The following is a 16,584-nucleotide window of genomic DNA, read 5'->3' as shown; positions in this document are numbered from 1 at the left end:
TGTATATTTGTATCCCACTAATCTTAAAGTTTTTTGTCCTCATATGTTTTATGTCATTACTCATTTGATGATTTGAATGAATAATATTATACTAATTTGTACTTTGTAGTAGTAGTAGTGCGTATGTGTGTGGGTCTTGTAACATTATATATTTAAATGTTTAATTGACTTGTTTAGTTTAAATGTTTAATTGACTTACCAAAATATTAACATTGTGATTAATTGTGAACATAGGAAGATTGAGCTATAATGAAAAAGACACAAAAAATTGATACTTTTTTTAAAGAAAGAATTCTGAAGATTCATCATCTCAAGTAAATCCATCTACAAGTGTTGATCAATTGAATTCTGAAAGTCGTCTTGAAAAATCTCAAAGAATTGAAATCAATGAGAAGTTTGACATTCAAGCATTAGAACGTGATCCAGGATTGCGACTACCAATATGGATGTGCCCCGTTGACAAGCGTGATGAAGTTAGGAGAGCCTATATCAAGGCCGGCCCATATCAATGTTTGCTTTCAAAGTATCCAAAATCTGGAGAAAAGCATCCTCGTAGTTTTCAAGCTTCTTGGTTTAAATTATTCCCTTCTTGGTTAGAATATTCTCCTAGTAAAGATGCAGCATTTTGTCTACCATGTTATTTATTCCATACTCAAGATGGGCCTTCCAGATTGCATGCTTTTACTATCAATGGTTTTCGATCATGGAAGAAAGTTAGAGATGGAAAAAATTGCTCATTTTTAGCACATATTGGGAAAGATCTCACCTCCCCTCATCGAAGTGCCAAGAAAGCTTGTGCGGATCTCATGAACCAACAATCACACATTGCACAACATATTGAGAAATTCACATCTCAAGAAATAGTTGAAAATAGACTTCGCTTGAGAACTTCAATTGAGGCAACGAGATGGCTTGCATTTCAAGGATGTTCTTTTAGAGGTGATGATGAGTCAATAACATCAACAAACTGTGGAAACTTTTTAGAGTTATTGAGTTTCATTTCTCTTTTAATGATGAAGTAACAAAAGTTCTTGATAAAGCTCCACGAAATGCAACATATGCATCACCAACAATACAAAAACAAATTTTGCAAGTGTTGGCAACTAAAGTAAAAAGTGCTATCTGAGAAGAAATTGGTGATGCAAAATTTTGTATCATTGTTGATGAAGCTCGAGATGAATCAAAGAGAGAACAAATGTCAATTGTCTTGAGATTTGTTGATAGAGATGGCTTTATACAAGAGAGATTCTTTGGAGTTGTTCATGTTAAGGACACTATTGCATCAACATTGAAAGAAGGTATCTTTTCTATCTTATCTCGTCATAATCTTGATGTTCAAAATATTCGAGGACAAGGTTATGATGGTGTAAGTAACATGCGTGGAGAGTGGAATGGATTGAAAACTTTAATCTTGGATAAATGTCCGTATGCTTATTATGTTCATTGTTTTGCACATCGATTGCAATTGGCATTAGTAGCTTCATCAAAGGAAGTCATTCCTGTCCATCACTTTTTCACTAAGTTGAACTCCATTATTAATGTTGTTGGGGCTTCATGTAAGCGCAATGACCAGTTGAAACCTGCTCATGCCTCAAATATTGCTCATTTGCTGAGTATTGATGAGCTTGAAAGTGGGAGGGGTCTTAACCAAATTGGTTCTTTACAAAGGCCAGGTGATACTCGTTGGAGTTCTCATTTGAAATCCATATGAAGTTTGATGAGAATGTTTAGTGCAACATGTGAAGTTTTACTTAATATTATTGAAGATGGAACTACACTTACTCACCGTGGAGATGCCGATGCAGCTTATGAGGTAATGACTTCTTTTGAATTTGTATTCATTATGCACCTCATGAGAAAAGTTCTAGAGATTTCTAATATGCTTTGCCAAGCTTTGCAACTCCAATCTCAAGATATATTGAATGCAATGCATCTTGTGGCATCTACTAAATTGCTTATTCAAAAATTAAGAGATAGTGGGTGGGATGAATTAGTTTCAAGTGTGAAGTCTTTTTGTGAAAATGTCAATATAACTGTGTCAGATTTTGATGCTAAATATATTGCAAGAAGAGGAAGGGCTAGGCATCAACAAGATGAATTAACAGTTGGACATCATTACAAAGTTGATATTTTTAATGCGGTGATTGATTCTCAGTTGCAAGAGTTGAATAATAGGTTTGATGATAAAGCAATGGAGTTAATTATTCTAAGTTCATCCCTTGATCCAAAAGAAATGCGTATATCATTCAGAATTGATGACATTTGCAAGTTGGTAGAGAAGTTTTACCCACAAGACTTTGCAGATTATGAGATTTTGCAATTAAGAATGCAACTTGAACATTTTGAACATGTGCAACAACTTCCTGATTTTAGAGGACTAGAAAGTATTTCTGATCTCTGCCAATGGTTGGTGAAAACTAGAAAATTGGACATCTATCCTCTTGTGTTCAGAATAGTAACTCTCATTCTCACGCTTCCTGTATCCACAGCTACAACAGAACGATCTTTTTCTGCCATGAAAATAGTCAAGACTACACTTCGTAACAAGATGGATGATCAATTTCTTAATGATTGTTTGTTAGTGTACATTGAAAAGCAAATTGCAAAGCAATTTAGTATAGATTCAATTATAGATGATTTTCGTGATATGCAGGAGAGACGTTCTAAATTTTAGTACATTTGTAATGTAATGATCTATTTTGGTATATATTAAATGAATATTAATGTATTAAATTGTTCACTCTTAAATCGCGATTGGCCCCCCGCATCATATAATCTGGCTCCGTCCCTGACCTTGCGGATTCCATCTGCAAGGTGATTTAACCTTGTGGATTTCGCATTTCACTTTGCAGAAATTCATTTCCTCCTTTTTATTCAACACAACCACGCATATCACCTAATCAAAGGCATGTGCATACCCGACCCTATCTGAATTAACCAAGCGGTCCGAGATTTGAAACAAGGACATCCGCCCTGATCTGTATCCAAAATTACATATCCGAACTGTGGCCTGAAACGACGTTGGATAAGGGATGTCGGGTCGGGTAGGATAATTTCATATCTGACCCACCCGAATATCCGATTTATATTAGGGTTAGGGTTAGACATGCTATGGTACGACATCGTTTAAGCCTAGTATATATGTATGTGTTTGCAACCCTCCTTCATTTGTGCAGTCGTTCTTTTTCTTATCTAGACTAGCATCTTTCATTCACTCTTACTTCCCTATACTCCTCAGTCCTCTATCTACTCTGATTCTATTCTCACTGTGAGTTTGTTCTCTACTTCTCTATTCTCTCTTCTTCTTCGATAGTTCGATTCTTCAATTCTCTCTGTTCTGTGTTATCTGACTTCTCTATTCTTGTCTCACTCTCTGAGACGGTGAGCTTGTGTTTGAGAAAGTCGTCTCTAATTCTCCAGTGGCCATTGGCGACTTAGAGTGGTGGAAGTCCTTCTCGTGAATCGTGGTGATTAAATTACAAGCCCTTGTTCTTTGGGAAATATTTGGGGGAAACCAAGTAAATCGCAAACCCTAGTTTATATTTCTGATTTATTAAATGTATGAACAAATTGCACTTTTGGTCCTGTGAGTATTAGGGTACTGACAATTTGAGTACGTGACTTTCAAAACTCCCAATTTAAACCTTTAACTATGCAATTTTTGGCAGATTTGGTCCTCCGGGCCAAATTGCCGGCCAATTTTGGCCGGAAAAATTAAAACTATTTTTAATTATTTAATTATGAGGGCAAATTGGTCATTTTAGAGTCTTCTTCTTCATTCACCCCCTTCTTCTTCGTTCTTCTTCTTCTTCATCCTTGCACTGGGAGCCAAATTAATCTCCGATCCGATCCGATCCTCCTCTTGGCTGGATATAATGAAGAAGCAAGGTTGTGAAGTTGAAGCATTGGGCATCAGCTACTCAATCTCCACTCACCAAAAACACCATCGCCGCCGCCATTTCAAGCTCTTCAGCAGAGATGTCTGAGATGAAGAAGAGAAATTATCGGGCGGCGGCGGGGGAGTTCGTGTTGTGTTGAAGGATGTGAGCTGCCACGCGAAGCCATGGGAGATTCTTGCCATCGTCGGCCCCATCCGGCTGAGGCTGCCAGCACCGGAGCTGGGATCACGGGTGACTCAGTTGATCGAAGAACTCGGGTTGAGTCACGTTGCAGGAGCTCGGGTTGGTGACACAGACAGGATCCGGGGGATTTCCGGCGGCGAGAGGCGGCACGTGTCCATTGGCGTGGAGGTTTGAATGTGGCGCTTCTGGAAAAGGCTTCAAAGTCACCGGGAATGGCAGGCAAAAGGCTTCAAAGTCACCGGCTCCGTTTGCGACATATCGTCCAGGGAACAGAGGTTACTCGATCAAAACATGAAAACAAAGCAACTAACACGATAATGTCGACCGTTATAGACCATACGAAGTTAAGGATAGCAGTGGCGGTAGTGGACGACGGAGACGGCGGAGGCATGGCGATTATAGGTGAGGGAGCGGCGGTGGCGGCGGCACTGGACACCGGAGAAGCGACGGAAACAGGGGACGACTCAGCTCCCAGTGCAAGGATGAAGAAGAAGAAGAACGAAGAAGAAGAGGAACGAAGAAGAAGGGGGTGAATGAAGAAGAAGACTCTAAAATGACCAATTTGCCCTCATAATTAAATAATTAAAAATAGTTTTAATTTTTCCGGCCAAAATTGGCCGGCAATTTGGCCTGGAGGACCAAATCTGCCAAAAATTGCATAGTTAAAGGTTTAAATTGGGAGTTTTGAAAGTCACGTACTCAAATTGTCAGTACCCTAATACTCACAGGACCAAAAGTGCAATTTGTTCTTAAATGTATTGTGAAATATTGTGATATATTTCGATATATTATGAAAATTTTATGATATATTGTGATATATTATTGTGGAAGCAGTTTTAATCGCAAACCTTAGTTTTATATTTGTGATTTATTCTATGTATTGTGATATATTGTTCTGTCAGTTCTGATATATTGTGATATATTATTGTGGAAGTAGTTTTAATCGCAAACCCTAATTTTATATTTGTGATTTATTATGTGTATTGTGATATGTGATATATTATGAATATGTTCTGTCAATTCTGATATATTGTGATATATTATGGTCGAAGCAGTGTGAAACTGTGAGATTTTGGATATTATGTGATGATTGTGATCTATTGTTACGGGCCCTAAACATATTGAAGTATATTGTCACTTCGTGCGGGACAACGCTCAACAAAGGCTATTCTCTACCGTTCATGTTTGAAGCGGTGATCAATTAGCAGATCTGTTCACAAAGAGTCTTAGTAAGGTCAGGGTTGAGTTTATTTGTAACAAGTAGGGCATGGTTGACATTTATGCTCCAACTTGAAGGGGAGTGTTAGATGAATAAGGAGAATTAGAGGGGACAGTTAGAGTTCTACTCTTAGCCTAGCATTTTCTGTTTTGAATTGTGTGGTAGTACTTCATTACCTGTGTATATATAGGCAGTATTTTTGTACTATTTAGTGTGAAATAGATATACAGTACATTACTCTCCTTTCCTACACTTAACAGATAATATAGATGTATGATAATAATGATAGGGTTATGAAAGTTAGAATTAAATAGTAACGGTGTTATAACGGTGTAAGGGTACTTTTGTCTAACAAGAATGTAGTAGGGACAATTTTGTCCAGTATAATTGAAGTGTACAACATTTAATAAAAAATGTATACCTTTATTAACATACAAATGTAAGTATTGACACAAATGTGCCTATAGCTTAATGGGTAAGACCGAACCGGTTTGGTTCACCCGAACCGAAATGACTAGTCCTAGTAGAAACTGGTGAATAGGGATAACAATTCTACCCGCACTCAATGGATTCCCGGCATCCCAGGCCCTACGGGTTTTAAAATACCCGCACAATTTGGATAATGGGTGCGAGTATGAGGAGAATTTTGTATACCCGCGCGGGTATGGGGGCGGGTGCGGGGAGAGGTATCCCCACCCCGCACCCGCACTTATATATATTTTTATTAGTATTCATTTATTATATAAGTTTATGTATATTTTATAATTAAAAATGCATAACGAATTAAACTTCTTAATTTTTTTGTTAATTATATTAAAATTGAATAAGAACAACACAAATAATATAATGAGTAAACACTTAATACAATTTATACTACCAACACAATTTTAGTTCCAATTAAGAATTAACTTCATTGGCTCTTATTAAATTTTTTTTATAGTTATGTTCAAATTAGGGGTGTAAACGAGCCGAGTCGAGCTCGAGCCTGGGTAGGCTCAAGCTTGAGCTCGTTAATGAAGGCTCGGCTCGAGTTCGAGCTCGAGCTCGGCTCGAGCAGCTCGATTGTTTGAGTTCGAACTCGAGCTCGATCTTGAGCTCGAGTTCGAGCTCGATTTTGACATTGAATTTGACCTATTTAATATTTTTGATTTAAAATTCAAACTATTTTGTTTTATCCATACATAAATAATAGAAATCTTTTAGGGATCTTAAGTTTAAAATTTTAATTTTTAATTGTTATTTTTATATATTATTATATTATATTATATTATATTATATTATGTATTATATATATTATATATTATATGGCTCGACGAGCCACGAGCCTAGAATATCTAGGCTCGGCTCGAGCTCGATTACTAAACGAGCAGCTCGAGCTCGGCTCGAGCTCAATTTTGACCGAGCTCGAGCCGAGCTTTGACCGAGTCGCTCGCGAGCTGCTCGGCTCATTTACACCCCTAGTTCAAACTTATAAAAATCCATGTGATAATTAGAATTGTCGTATAAAATTTTTATTAGATTTAAGTGTAATATTAATATTTAGAGTTGCGGGTTTGGTATTACTCGCACTTACAAAATCCCCTCGGGGGCAAATATGAGGTAGGAATTTCATTACCCGCACGGGCACGAGTGCGAGTGCGAGTGCGGAGGAATGCGGGTGCGGGGATATATCTGGTATGGCCCACACCCACCCCGCCTCATTGCCATCCCTACTGGGGAAGAATTGCTTCTTCATAGGTCACAGAACACAGAAGGAGTGTTTATGGACTATGTTTTCACCATGATGCATAGTTACTTCCTTATTAGTTGCATCCTATCTTGCGTACTAGATGCTCTTCAATTGACTTCGTATAAATTACATTACTAGTCTCTCTATAACAACTCTCGAGTTGCTTACATAATGAAATGGTGATGCTTTTGAATTGACTTCGTATACAATGTCTTTGAAATTGCGACTTTTAAATATCTCTTTATCAACGCAACTCGGATCAATGATCGAAATGTGTGGTCAAAAGCCCGAAATTCTCAAAGTGTGTAGCGTTTTTTTTTTTTTTTTTGACAAAAATATGCAAAACTCCTTTGGGAGTTGCGTTTTTGGTTGTGTCCCAACATATTTTTTTTTCCAGTATTTTCGTAAAACGCAAGAGGTAGTTGCGTATACGTATTCGTACACGTAAAACGCATTACCTTAATGCGTTTTCAAGGGGATACGGTATAGGCAAAAACGCAACTTACGTTTGCGTCTTACTTATTATACGGAAAACACAAAAGTAAGTTACGTCTTTTTTGGATTTTTTGTACCGGCGCTTTCCGGCGACATCGAAGAATGGCGAGAACCACAAATAACTGCTCTGTTTTCTTCAATCATTTCCCATTCCATCGTTCAAAATATTTCAAAAAAAATCCATCGTTTCCTATATAGACTGCTGCGTCCTCTCTTCTCTTCTTGTTATCATAATCAACAACAATGGCGAACCAAACCCAGAACAGAAAGCAGAACAGAAACGCCGGCGGTGCTCCACCGGCACCGAACGCCGTTGTTCAAGATCAAGAAGAGTTCAGGCTCCGGGAGACGGCGCCGCTGCTCGGCTGCGGGAATGAGAGGTAGGCGACGGCGTTTGACCTGGTGGAGCAAATGCAGTTTCTGTACATGAGAGTGGTGAAGGCGAAGGAGTTGCTGGCAAACGATCATTCCCCTCACCCTTTTGTGGAAGTGAGGATTGGGAACTTCAGGGAGCTCACTCGCCACTATAAGAACAATCCCAATCCTGAGTGGAACCAGGTTTTCACTGTCCTTAAAGACCAGATTCAGACCACTCTGATCGTATTCGTATTCGTATACGGAATAATTGTAATACGCAAGTGCAAGTGGCGTATTACGTTTAATTACAAAAACACAATTCATTCTTGCATTTTTCACATAATTCCGGCGGACTGGCGCCGGTAAATAGTCCGCATTTCGGAGTTGCATTTTACGTATTTTATAGGATTATACGTAAAACGCATCTCCCAAATGCGTTTTAACGTATTCCATACGTCACATAAAAACGCATTTGGTAGATGCGTTTAACGTATACAATACGAAAAACGCAACTCGCCATTACGTTTTACGTAAATAATGAAAAAAAAAAAAATACAGCCGGGACAACAACAAAAACGCAACTGGGAACTGAGTTTTACATATTTTTGTCAAAAAAAAAAAAGTCAAGACACATTTAGGGAAATTCTCTTGGCCATCTACACATTTTGGTCATTGATCCACGCAACTCTATATCATTTATTATAACCAAAGAGAATTTGATAAAAATATTCTATATACTAATCTCGGGCACGCGAATTGTGCAAAATGCCATGCCTAACGATTAAGTAATGTGTTCTAATTTTTAAATGATAATATATATGAGTTTTAATAATTGTTATATAAGAAAATAAAAGGTTACATAAATACATTATTTAGGTAGCAAATATGATACAATTATAACTCCAAACATGATTATGACAAATTAAACATTAATAGCGCATCATTAATAACAAAATGTTGTATATAATATATTTAGACAAATTTAATAATAAGATATTAGTAGAAATACAATTGATGAATAACATATAACCAAGCAAATCATACAAAGATGATATTAAACCTGATCCAATAAGAACACAACAACGGGATTTGGTTTGAGAAGTCTTCTCTTTTTCAACCGTCAAAGCATTAGCAGCTAACCTACACCTTATGTTTCTACATTCCAGGTTAGATATATTATCACATTTCTACACTATTGACGTTGATCGACAGACTTTGTGACACTAATATGGGTCATTGCTAATGCACTATGCATCAAAGTTATGATTTAAAGGAAATCGCATTACAATAAGTAAAAACACACAACACAATCAATAAAAAACACATATAACCATGATGTGTTACTTGATATATGGTTGTTTTATTTTTTATATTTTTTTCCATTTGCTTTTGTTTATGATCATACAGTCCAGGTTTTAGGTATCAATTTTTCGCCTAATGGGTAGGTATCATTTAGCTACTGGTGGCGAAGATAACACTTGCCGAATTTGGGACCTAAGGAAGAGAAAATCCCTTTAATTTAAATGCACAATACCTGCTCACTCTAATCTCATGTCTCAAGTTACGTTTGAACCTCAAGAAGGATACTTTTTGGTGACTGCTTCATATGATATGACGGCTAAGGTGTGTTGAATACTTAAATTTGATTTGTTTTGCTATTCTTAGTTCCTTGAACAAATATTTATGCAATATATCTTATAAATTTGCACTTGATGGCAGGTGTGGCCACCAAGAGATTTTAAGCCTGTGAGGACACTATCTGGGCATGAAGCCAAAGTTACATCATTGGATGTTAGGGCAGGCTAGATTGTTTGAATTTGAAGCATACTAGATAGGGCAGGTTAGACTGGCACACTTTTTCAATTAAATTTGTGCAGATGACCATTTGTTGCTACAGTTTCACACTACGATCAAACTATAATTGTCTGGTTGGTTGGATGTAATTTGATTGTAATTGCATTGCAATTCGTTACCCCCATCAATTACGTTGTTTAGTTTGAGGTAATTGCAATTTCACCGAATTGCGATTCCCTCCCTCGGCCGAATTGTAATTCACGGTCCCTACCTAAGAATTGCAATTCAGTGGTGAAATGGAAAAATATATTACCGTGAAGACATTTTTGCCCCTATCATTATTCTCATCCCATCTCATCCAGTCATCCTTATCTCTCATAAAAGGCATTTCAGTCATTATATCACTTATTTCCTTTCAGTTCACTGATATCCTATTACTGCATACCAAACACTAAATTACAATTCTTTTCCCCCATAATTCCTTCCTTCCAACCAAACGCCCAGTAAAGCTTTGGTCTAGCAAAATAAGTGAAAAGTAGAAGGCAATGGATATTGACTAGTGACTAGTGAGTAGAAAGAAAGCAACAATGAGAAAACGGATAGCATCAACTAGTGAAGAACTGACTTGACTGTGCCCAAAGTAAGGTATAATTTCAAGTGACCTTGTAGACTGAAATTATTGGATATTAGTTGCTGCATAAGAAACCCATTGCGCTCTCTTTCTTGTTCAACAAGGGCCAGAGAGCGGGGATTAGTATATAAGAAGCATATCAATTTTATAGAGTTCTAACTTCCAATTTCTACTCTCTCACTTTTTCTCTTCATATTAACATTTTCTTCTATAATTGCACATCCAAACAGAGCCATACAACACCCAAAGCAAACACTGTATTCGCTTGAATTTGGATCCAAAAACAACCGCCTCTACCAGAAAAATAACAGATAATGCTACTGTAAAAATCTGAGCCTATAAATTCATTCTGGGATAAGAAAACTGAGCCTATATAAAGTTGACGCGCTCCAGTTAATAAAACAATGATTCTCTTGGAACTCTTATGAGTTAGTTAGGTCAAAACTCCAACACACCTAATTCTTAAACTCATTTAAAAGCAGCAACTGTTCTCCTTACCTCCTCCCGAGAGCGACAATAAAACAACTCTGCATTTCCTTCCAGGGTGAGTTGATTTCATTCATTTGTGCGTCCATCGGGAATAGAATATTCTTTGCTGTTGCAACTTCATTTATACCAACCAGTAAGAAGCCACCTCAGCACGAAGCAGAAGCAGCAGCAGAAGGCCTGTCGCCAGACAAATTCATATATGAGTGTTCAATGACTATGCCACATATGCAGGATTGAAGAAACAAAGGGAACGAAGGACTTCAAGTAACAAGAATTCTACAAGATTGTTATCCTTGGTAAATATCTAGTAGTGTAACAACATTTTGATTGCCAGCTAAAATTCCATACCTCACCTAAATTATTCTTGAATTCTAAGTTGACTACATCTTTATATCAGCCAACAAAAAAAAAAACGAATTAAAGTGCTTGTAAATACATTTCTATTAAGGTAATTTCTACCTGTCAGGCATAGAAATTTCAGTTATAGAAAACTAGTAAGTTCAAGCTTTATATTCAAAATCAGTTCAAATTTGAGTCAGGTGGTGGAAGAGAGAAGAATGGAGTTCTGACCAAAAAGTTGGCCAATTATGTACTGGTGATATACGTAAATTTAGGGTTGTTATGCAGGCAGCATCAAATTCAAATAAGTTGTTTAATAACCGATGGATCTATTTCGAGTGTGTTCAAAACTGTAAATGAACAATTGTTAGAAGAAGTCCGATGAGTGGCTAGCCACCATTCAACAATAAGAAGGAACTTGGCAGCTCACCAAAAGCAAGATACATGAGAAACCTATTATACCTGGAAAAGTAGTAATACAACGCAAAGGGACTGTTCTGACATTCTGCCAAGTTGTCTTAAGAAGAAGTTTACCAATGTTCCGTCATTTGTACCAGTCAGTAACCTCGTCTGAGGATCAAATCTGAACAGTTCCAATAGAGGTCAATTTAGTTGTGAGTATTTACAAGTCAAGCAGGCAAATAAATTAACTTACTTAGGCAGTCGATGCCGTGGACAAGGGATAATACCAGCTAGCTGACAAAGGAAAAATGAAGAAAAGTAAGGGGTTAAGAGTCTTCATAAATAACAATATTAACTTCATTGTTTTGTTTTAGAGGAATCTAGGAAGAGGGGGTGGGTACCTGAGGGAGTGACAGCAGAAAGTTCAAAACTTGAGGGGTAAAGAATATCAGAAGTGTTTCACTGAAAAGGATAAAACATGACAACAGTAGTTGATTATAGTTCACAGAATCTCATATCAAAACAGCTAAATAAGTAACTTTACAATGTAACAAAATGCATGCATGCTTGATGGAAATAACTGGATAATGTAACAATATGCAACGTATTTTTTATGGTGCAGTAGCAATTAGACACAGTTTAAAGCCATATTTTAACTTTGTGTAACATAATTGTCCACAAATCCTTCTGTATTCATGTTAATAATATAGACAGCATTCCTGTGGATTGAAATTATGTTCAAAGTGTTTGATTGAGGGATAGTAGTACTGCAATTCACATGGAGGGTATTCATCAATATGTTGATGGAAGTCATGGAACAGCTATTGGTTCAAATGTCAACCAGATAAGATGAATATGGGATTTGATATATCTTTTTTGGTTAATTGTATTTTTTAATTTAAAAATTGTTTTGAAATATATGATCAATTGATCATCCATCTCGAGACAGAGGTCAACTTGTATATCAGCAGACAGCCTAAAAAACAGTTTTTAATACATCTATACCAAAACAAAGACTAATTTTTGGTTCTGTTTCCCAGAATCCCAGTTATATAATGCATTTGACAAAGAATATAATAAGGGGAGAGTCAAAATTTAAGTTCATTCTGTACTTAAATTAATTATATTGTTATAAGGAAAATACATATTCACATACCTAAAGTGACCCAAAATGCCAACTACTGCCATAGTCATTCCAGCAAAGTAGGTGAAGGTGTCACCAACAAAAACCGAAGAAGGATACCTATAATAGAAAGTTCAGGATAACACACAAAGAAGACAAATTGCAAAGTTCTAGGAAAATTGAAAATCTTGAAGTAAAGTACAGTACAGTACCAGTTGTAAGAAAGTAAAGCCAAGGAAGTGCCAAGCAATGGTTGGGCAAGATAAAGAGAAAATGCATGGGCTTGTTTGTACTCGGGGTCAGTAGATGCTCCAATTTGCATGATATTATGAATCAAAATCTACAAGTAATACTGTCAGTTAGATTCCATTACAACTTTTTGTATTTTCAGGTTCAGTATACTAAAATCTTTAAACTTACAGCAGCTGCAATAACAACTGTCTGCCCTACTTCAAGGCCATTGATACCAGCATGAATATTTATGGAATTTGTGCAAAATATGGCCAAGAGCCACATATATAGTTTATAAATCCATCCTGTACATATTAAAATTGGTAGAAGCATTACAAAATACACCAATGAAACAAAGTGTAACACGAAAAGTGAACAATCAGTCCACAGATTATAATGAAGGTATCAGTTAAATCAAACAATACCTAGATCCAGAATTTCTAATCCAACATATTGAACTAGAGGCTTTGGTATAACAATAGTTGTATGCCCAGCATACGCCATCAACAAAGGAAGAGCTGCAATAGATGGCAATAACAATTTCCTGTCTTCATCATAACAGTAAACTAAATAAGGATCTTTTTTATAACATAAATAAGTCAAAACCATGCAAGCTTCCAATATAAAATGGAATATGAAAAAGTTTCAAGTGTATGACCAAAAAAACATACACTCTCCATGGTACATCAAGAACATCATCAACAAATCCAAGCATCATCATGAAGCATATTGAAGCTAATGCCGCATTGTACTCAACAAGCCACTGCAATTACCAAACAGCAAGAGCTAAATCAACTTTCAAGAAGAAAAGGTTCAAATATGAAATTCTCAAAATGTACTTTAAAAAAAAAAAAAATAATGAAAAAAGATTTACAATTCATTTTATACAAATCCGGATATAACTTGCAAAGATTTTTTATTTTTGAAAAAAATATAATAATTCTTCATTCATTGTAAATTGAGTAAGATGGTTTTTGACAAGATTATCATTGGCTAAGACAATAAAGATATATCATGGTTTGCACACCATCCTTCGGAATCTATCTTCTTGTGCCGCATGGTGGAAATCAAAGCTTCTGATTCAAAATGCAAAAAATTATGGCCTACAACCTCTTTTCAAGGATCTAGAATACAAGTTAATCAAAGACATTAAAGGAGCAAGTTGTTCCTTAAGTCAAGAATACCCCATTTTCCTTTTATAATATTTAAAATAGTAATGGTTCTTTGTATCATATCAGTATTCTCTGCACCCTATTTGTAAGGAACAATTAAGCATCCAATTTACTTTTTTACTCAAGGAACAATTGACAACACAATTTATCTTTCTCTCTACTCCCCCATAAAAAGGTCAAAACAGAAATATTACAAAGCTAAAAGTGCGTATAGGAAAATACACTAATTATGAGAGAGTGTGTGTGTGTGTGTGAATGAGAAATAAAATCTATGGTGTAGGTCGTAAATTTATATAACATACATGATGTAAATGAATATAATGAACAAAATCTCGGAGCAATGCCACTGAACTGACTTAGCATGAACGTTATTGATGGTTTTATTGGGACCGGGTCCACCATAAACCGGGTATACGAACATAGGACGGGGGTAGGAAAGTAATGACTTTATTACCTGGGGCACTAGGCCCAAAATAGTACGTACAAGCCCGAGGTACAGGCCCAGAATGGCGGCCCAAATACAAAGAACACGGCCCAAGGAATGGGCGCACTATAGCTAGATATGCTACTGAGAGGAATCGAACCCAGGTGGCTGGGTTGAAAGTATAGACCAGAGACTACTAGACCAGGGTGTTTGTCCTGTCTGAGTTGCCCTTAGCCAAAGATCCAGGGCCCCTATTTATAGGGGTCCCCCTCCCCCTTTGGTTGTACACGTGTCCCACTACTCAGACGCCACTCCATCGTTTGTCACATAACAGTCTGCACGTTCGCCACGAACTGACGCCCCTACCTTCTTCTCCCGCGCACCCCCGGCACTTCGGGCGGCCCCACCCGCCCGGTGCCGGCGACCGCACGCCGCCACGCCCCCCGCGATGGGGGCGCTAGGCCCGCGCACTACCGCTGGCTGGGGCCAACGCCCCAGCCGGCGACTTCCCCCGGCCATGGGCACTGGCCGGCCACCGCCCCCGTAGCCTCGCACGGGGGGCGCACCACCCAAGCCGATTTCGCCCATAGCCGGCGAGAGCTGCCGCCGGCGACGCTTCTCGACGACACCCCAAACCACCTCCCATTCACCAGCCCCCTTCCGGTCTATGCTCTTCACCCCGGCCCACCATGCATGCTTGTCTTCCCAGCCCAACAAGACTTGGGCCAACCTCCTTTCACCACTCCCACTTGAGCCAATACTTTCCCAATAAAATGGACCCCCTAGGGTCCCATATCCCCATCAGTTATAAAGCAGCAAATTTTAGTAGAAGCTAAGCATTGTGAAATTTGTTGTTTCAGCTGTAAAGTACTAGAAAGGTAGGAGAAGGACAGTCTCAATGCATCTTGTACCAAACAAAGCTAGACATAGTGATATTTCTAACATCCATACGATTAAAAAGAAAAAGAAAAAGAAAAAAAAAAGTTAAAGCTAACCAGTGAACCCTTCTTCCATGGTACAGTGGATTCATGTGCATTACATATTTACATCCCTACTTTTTCACCCAATAACTTTGTTTTTTTTTTTTTTTTTTTTTTTTTTTTTTAATCTTCAGACTACTTGACATAACTTTTTAGAATGTCTTTCAATTTTATTTCATTTTTCTAAATGAAACATAGGAAAAATATAAACAGAAGCATACACTTACATTTGAATCAGCTGTGAAGTTAAAGTATTGAAACAAGATAGCCACAACCAAGAAAACGGTCCCAACAACAATACCCAGTGACTCAGGCCTACAAAACATTAGCCTCTAATATTTAGTGCATAATGCAATTAACAAAACTTAAGGAGGAATCACCAAATGATCTAGAAATCAAATTGAATCAAAATTATGAATATATTTCTGAGGAATTATAGAAAAGAGAAGAGGATTACACTTTAATGGTGCCTTGAGGAGTGCCCCTCTTGTTGATATCGTATCCGAATAAGTTCCTTCTGACAAGGTATTTCGAGGCCACAGGGATCATAGCTAGGGTTACGAAGTAACCGAGCAAGCTAATAATAGCATTGATGATGATGGATCTCCGGAGCTCCGATTCGATTCCATAGTGGTAGTATATCAAGTAGAAGTATGGGATTGAGAAAATTGCGGTGCATTTGAAAATTAATGGAGCTTTTGAAGGGGTGATCTTCGGCTCGAAAGAGGCATCATCAGGCGTTGGAACCGGTTTGGAATCGCCAGATTCCGGTTTAGCAGCCACGCCGGCCGGTTCTTTTGAAGCCCGTTTCCTAGCTCCCATGGCTGACTCACAGTTTCCCTCGCCTGGTTTAGCCGTTTAGGGGTGAGCAAACTGTCAAGTTTGGATTAACCGACCAAGGTAAAGCTATACCGACCGTCAGTTTCGGTTGGTTATGTAAGTTATTGAAAAACCAAAAGATTAACAATTTATTCCACAATTAATAATTAAAAATTGAGTTTATTACCGAAATGGTCCATCGACTATTGTAAAGTTATCAATTTGATTCTCGACAATTTTTCTTACTTAATTAAGTCTTTGACTTTGAAAATGTTAACCATTTTGGTCCTCCGTTAAA

General features: G+C 37.6%; 2 protein-coding genes across 3 annotated transcripts; one reads left to right on the top strand and one right to left on the bottom strand.

Moving 5' to 3' along the window:
- The first annotated feature begins 1,195 nt into the window (after nucleotides 1–1,195).
- On the top strand, nucleotides 1,196–2,674 carry LOC109163966 (zinc finger MYM-type protein 1-like). The gene is made up of 2 exons (XM_019312700.1): nucleotides 1,196–1,673; nucleotides 1,767–2,674. The coding sequence occupies exons 1-2, from the start codon at nucleotides 1,196–1,198 to the stop codon at nucleotides 2,672–2,674; spliced, it is 1,386 nt and encodes a 461-aa protein (XP_019168245.1).
- A 7,868-nt stretch (nucleotides 2,675–10,542) lies between these two features.
- On the bottom strand, nucleotides 10,543–16,365 carry LOC109163946 (UDP-N-acetylglucosamine--dolichyl-phosphate N-acetylglucosaminephosphotransferase-like). Of its 2 annotated transcripts, none has more exons than XM_019312678.1 (11): nucleotides 15,925–16,365; nucleotides 15,695–15,782; nucleotides 13,563–13,654; nucleotides 13,317–13,435; nucleotides 13,081–13,196; nucleotides 12,873–13,000; nucleotides 12,694–12,780; nucleotides 11,939–11,999; nucleotides 11,791–11,831; nucleotides 11,598–11,718; nucleotides 10,543–10,973 (listed from the first exon to the last, which is right to left on the bottom strand). In XM_019312678.1, exons 1-11 carry the CDS (start codon nucleotides 16,287–16,289, stop codon nucleotides 10,914–10,916), a joined length of 1,278 nt encoding a protein of 425 aa, XP_019168223.1. In that variant the 5' UTR covers nucleotides 16,290–16,365; the 3' UTR covers nucleotides 10,543–10,913. The 2 variants fall into 2 exon arrangements, with proteins under 2 accessions (XP_019168223.1, XP_019168224.1); XM_019312679.1 differs by lacking the exon at nucleotides 10,543–10,973 and adding an exon at nucleotides 11,374–11,485.
- Nucleotides 16,366–16,584: the final 219 nt, after the last annotated feature.

Source organism: Ipomoea nil, unplaced genomic scaffold (genome assembly GCF_001879475.1).
Source record: "Ipomoea nil cultivar Tokyo-kokei standard unplaced genomic scaffold, Asagao_1.1 scaffold3054, whole genome shotgun sequence".
Classification (NCBI taxonomy): Eukaryota; Viridiplantae; Streptophyta; class Magnoliopsida; order Solanales; family Convolvulaceae; genus Ipomoea; species Ipomoea nil.
Note: the sequence above shows the minus strand (reverse complement) of the source record. Positions and strands in the feature narration are given on the sequence as shown.

Coding starts and splice junctions, on each gene's coding strand:
- LOC109163966 (XM_019312700.1), top strand. CDS start 1,196: ATGTCAATTGTCTTGAGATTTGTTGATAGAGATGGCTTTATACAAGAG. Junction 1,674..1,766: donor TGGTTCTTTACAAAGGCCAG/GTGATACTCGTT, acceptor ATATTATTGAAG/ATGGAACTACACTTACTCAC.
- LOC109163946 (XM_019312678.1), bottom strand. CDS start 16,289: ATGGGAGCTAGGAAACGGGCTTCAAAAGAACCGGCCGGCGTGGCTGCT. Junction 13,197..13,316: donor ATTAGAAATTCTGGATCTAG/GTATTGTTTGAT, acceptor TAATATGTACAG/GATGGATTTATAAACTATAT. Junction 10,974..11,597: donor TTGTATTACTACTTTTCCAG/GTATAATAGGTT, acceptor GTCTGGCGACAG/GCCTTCTGCTGCTGCTTCTG.